This window comes from Manduca sexta, unplaced genomic scaffold (assembly GCF_014839805.1).
Source record: "Manduca sexta isolate Smith_Timp_Sample1 unplaced genomic scaffold, JHU_Msex_v1.0 HiC_scaffold_3237, whole genome shotgun sequence".
NCBI lineage: Eukaryota > Metazoa > Arthropoda > Insecta > Lepidoptera > Sphingidae > Manduca > Manduca sexta.
Genome location: NW_023594283.1, coordinates 10,530 through 14,633, shown reverse-complemented (window position 1 = coordinate 14,633; position 4,104 = coordinate 10,530). Strand labels below are relative to the sequence as shown.

At 34.4% G+C, this 4,104-nt stretch overlaps 1 protein-coding gene across 1 annotated transcript; it reads right to left on the bottom strand.

Annotated features, from left to right (window-relative positions):
• Positions 1-1,766: 1,766 nt before the first annotated feature.
• On the bottom strand, positions 1,767-3,061 carry LOC119192827 (protein zerknuellt 2-like). The gene is made up of 2 exons (XM_037446583.1): positions 2,948-3,061; positions 1,767-2,738 (listed from the first exon to the last, which is right to left on the bottom strand). The coding sequence occupies exons 1-2, from the start codon at positions 3,059-3,061 to the stop codon at positions 1,767-1,769; spliced, it is 1,086 nt and encodes a 361-aa protein (XP_037302480.1).
• Between the last annotated feature and the right edge of the window lie 1,043 nt (positions 3,062-4,104).

Sequence of the window (4,104 nt, the reverse complement as noted above, 5' to 3'; positions counted from 1 at the left end):
TTACAATATAAGTCGCATTTTATTATGAAATAAATGGAACATTATTTATATAAAATTCGGAACAATCAATGTAAAGATAACATATTGTAGACATATTAAGGTTCATTTTTCTATATGTATAGTAAATTTCGAATAGATCGCTTTTAAAATACGATTAGCATGCTATTTTGCTAGGGCACCGCCTTAATAACTCATCTGGTTACCGTCGGAGGATGATGAGATGCACTCCTTAGTTATCAACCTATAAAATCTTTATTGAACTACCTGGTAATCTTTATTAGTACTTAACAGCTTCAATATAATATTATATGTGATATTTGAATTTAAGTCTGCTTCGGTGGCTAAGTATAATATTGGTACGCGGTATGACACCGCTCTGAGACCGCGGCTTCGAATCTCAGGACGGCCAAAGTGATACTGGTTTGTTCAATATCGTAGACCGTAGTCTGTAGAATTTGTGCTCAATATGAAATTAGGCTCCCCATTATTACGTAATGGGGCGGAATATCCACAACGAGAAGTATGTCCCTTTGGGTACAATACGGCGCATTAGGATAAGGGCGTACAGAATTCGTTTTTATTTTTTACAATATATAAAACCCGCCATACAGGCGTACAAATGAATGGGTCACCCAAAAATTAATATCCCATTAAAATCTATTTTCCGGTGTAAGAAAATCACCTCTAAGTAGTAAGTATTCCTATGGTACGGATCGAGAGAGTTCCCGCCACACATCATCTAGACCTAGAACCTATGACCTACGATGGTTCAAGCTGATAGATAACCTAATAGTTATATATTACTAACCTAACCATTATAATTAATGTTTAATAGAATCACGTTGATAGTTGCTCTCAAGTGATTAATACCCCTTTTAAAAGGAATCTAGTCGACGGTATTTATAATCGCCTTCATTGGTATGTATTCATACTTAAGTTACGGATCGAGAAATCGTGAGTTTGATCCCCAGGTCGGATAAAAAAACATTCGGAAAAATACTTTAGTTGCCTAGGAATCAAAATTTGCGCCAGATTCAGTGATGGGCCCTTCCCATTATGTTTTAGTATGGATTTATTTTATTGTATTATATTAGATTATTATTTCTGAATGTTGGGCAAAACCCTCCCCATGATCTTTATAAAATAATCTTAGGGCGCATTTTATAAATTTAACTCAGTCTCGCTCTCAAATGCGATATTTAATGAAACTCTGTCAAACTATGGTCGGTATCTTAAGAGAGTAGGTGACTTTTGTTTATGCAACAGCACCGATTCAATTAAACAAACCCTTACATGAGAGCTCAAGGTTAAAATTAAATGACTACTTGAAATTTTACTCAAAGGTGAGGTCGATTTATTAATATTGCCCTTATAATATCAGGGAAATATATATACATTTATATAATGTAAACGTAAATGTATAATGTGTTTATATTAATTATATTGAAATCAAGAATAGATATGCAATCACAAAACCTATTTATAGGTACCTTTTTCAAAATAAATCTGTATTATACTTATGACACTAATAAGGTGTATGTTATTCTATATAATAACGTTCATATAAAATAATGTCTAAATAAATAGCTAACATGAATATAATTTATCAAGAGACGAATAGTGTGATTAATCCAAATTAAAAGATAATATTACAACCATTATCCTGTAGGAAATGACAATAATTGTATCATGTAGGTAGGTATAAAAAGTAAAATATAATCTTTTGTAATCGTTTATTTACATATTTACAAAACATATTACACATATTAAAAGTCTTCCTCGGAGTTAATGCTACGAATCCACGACAAATCCCAGCTCTTCTCTGTGAGGTCACTAGAGGCGTTGGTTGAAGAGTTCTCCGACTTGAGCGCTGACTCTGGTGACAGTTCTTCCACATTCAAATTGTACTGCGGATAATGTTGCAACTGAAAATGCAACTGCTGGTACTGCGATTGGCACTGGTTGTCGACGAATGCAGGGTAATCGGTTACTGGCGGTATAACTTGAGGTGCGAGTATCTCAGGTTGGTTTATAACTGGCGTTGTTACTGGAAATTGCTCTATGAATCCTTCACGATTGTATACTTCATAAGGCGGCGCGACAGGGTATTCCTCGTTTACAACCATTAATGGAGACTCAGCTTCCATTTCTAATTCATCGGATTCTTCATAATTTTCTGATTTGATTTTCTTTTCCTTCATCCTGCGGTTTTGGAACCAAATTTTAATGGTGCGCTCATTCAAATGGAGTAACTCGGCAAGTTCTAGGCGGCGTGTCCGATCGAGGTATCGAGTTCTGTTGTACTCTTGCTCTAATTCCATCATCTGATTGCTCGTGAACGCTGTCCTGATGCGCTTTTGTTTTCTGACGCCATTGGCTATTCTTGGCCGCTCCTTGTGATTGCCAGTCCATTGCTGCGGGGCAACCAGTCTTCCGTGGGCCGTCTGGTTTGACCAAATGTTTGATCCAGTCCCCAATCCCGTGCCATTCAATCCGTTCCTTATAAGATAATTAGGTCCATTTGGATTTTGTATGACTCTCTGAGTGTTCAGAGATGTGTATCCATTAGTCGGGAAGTTCCCGTTTCTTTGGTAAGATACATCGTAGTAGCTTGGTGGATTAATTCCATTGATACTGCTTACCCCGTTAGGGACTTGATAGTCGGTAGGAATTCCGTTGTTGATAGGAGTTGGAACAAATCCAACAGCTGCTTGAGGCAGCTGGGTCCATTCCAATGCCTGTAACATAGAAAAAATAATACTTACAAATAATTCATTTTTTCTGATATTTTTCTTCCTATGTTTTTTTAGGTCATTTGAATACTAAATTTTGATCACATTTTTTAATTACATTGAAATACAAGATGAGTGTATCATTAACAATGCAAATCGGTGTACTTAAAGTTCCAATCTAAACTTTATTCCAAAAAGATAAGTTTTGAAATTACCGTAGAATTCTGAACCACGTTATCATTATTGGGATGAATGTCTTGATTCCACTGATTGTTATCACTAACATCTACTTGCACATTCGACATGGATTGATTTGACGTATCTGGCATTTTGAAACGTTCACTACGAAAGCTCAATTAGGAATAATTTGTTTTCGTATATTTTCGTTTTTATATATCCATCCCCGAACCGGTGATTAGCGAACTATTTAAAAGCTATCCTTCATTAGTGATTAACTGTTATTATTATTTGTCATATATTTTGAGGAATTATTAATTGAGTTGCGTATAATCGATTTATGCTATTTCTAGAATGATTCATCGTGATTTTGAATTGCATTGAGTCGTTATTTAATCAGCTGGAACAAAATTAATAATATGTCGTATAAAACCTATTCCCTACATTAATTTGAAATAAACTTTGTATATTTTTTTCTAGAAACTGTACATATGCAGATATATAAGTAAGAGTATTTTTATTATTTAAGACCGCATTCAGGGTGCCATCTTAGGTTAGGGGCTCCATTACAAGCAGTAAAACTTACATCAATATACTTCTTATGTTAAGTTGCGTGCTTCTTACACTTTATATGGCAGCTGTTTTCCTAAGAAACTACATTACTAATCGGCTTAATTAAGCACAATTAAAGAACTCACTTGTCACTAAGTCAAATGATTTCGGAAAAATAGTAATCGAAAGTGGAATCAAAAGTAGGGACTATAATTTGAATCATTTTGATCTACTACACAATGTGCTATAACGAAAAAGATACCCTATTTACGCACCTTAAAGATAAATATTGCGTTGCAATCTTTGTTAATACATCCAACGTCTATCATTGTCTTAACTGTAAACTAAATTTAGTTAACATGTGTTTCAACTTTGACTAAAGTCGCAGACACTAATGCATATAGACTTATCCCAAGGAAATTTAACCTAGGCTACCTGCTTGCTAACTGCCTTATCTGCCTTCTTATTACCACTACAATAAATTGTAGTATAATTAAATTACCCAGGACATACTTTTAAATCTTTCTATGCTACCTAAAATTTATATAATCAGACCTGTATGAAACTAAATGAATATTTAATCTCTTTCCCCTACATTTAAAAAAGTGTCTGCTGTTTAGAATACATTTTCAGACCCTAACAG

Coding starts and splice junctions, on each gene's coding strand:
- LOC119192827 (XM_037446583.1), bottom strand. CDS start 3,061: ATGCCAGATACGTCAAATCAATCCATGTCGAATGTGCAAGTAGATGTT. Junction 2,739..2,947: donor ACGTGGTTCAGAATTCTACG/GTAATTTCAAAA, acceptor TCTATGTTACAG/GCATTGGAATGGACCCAGCT.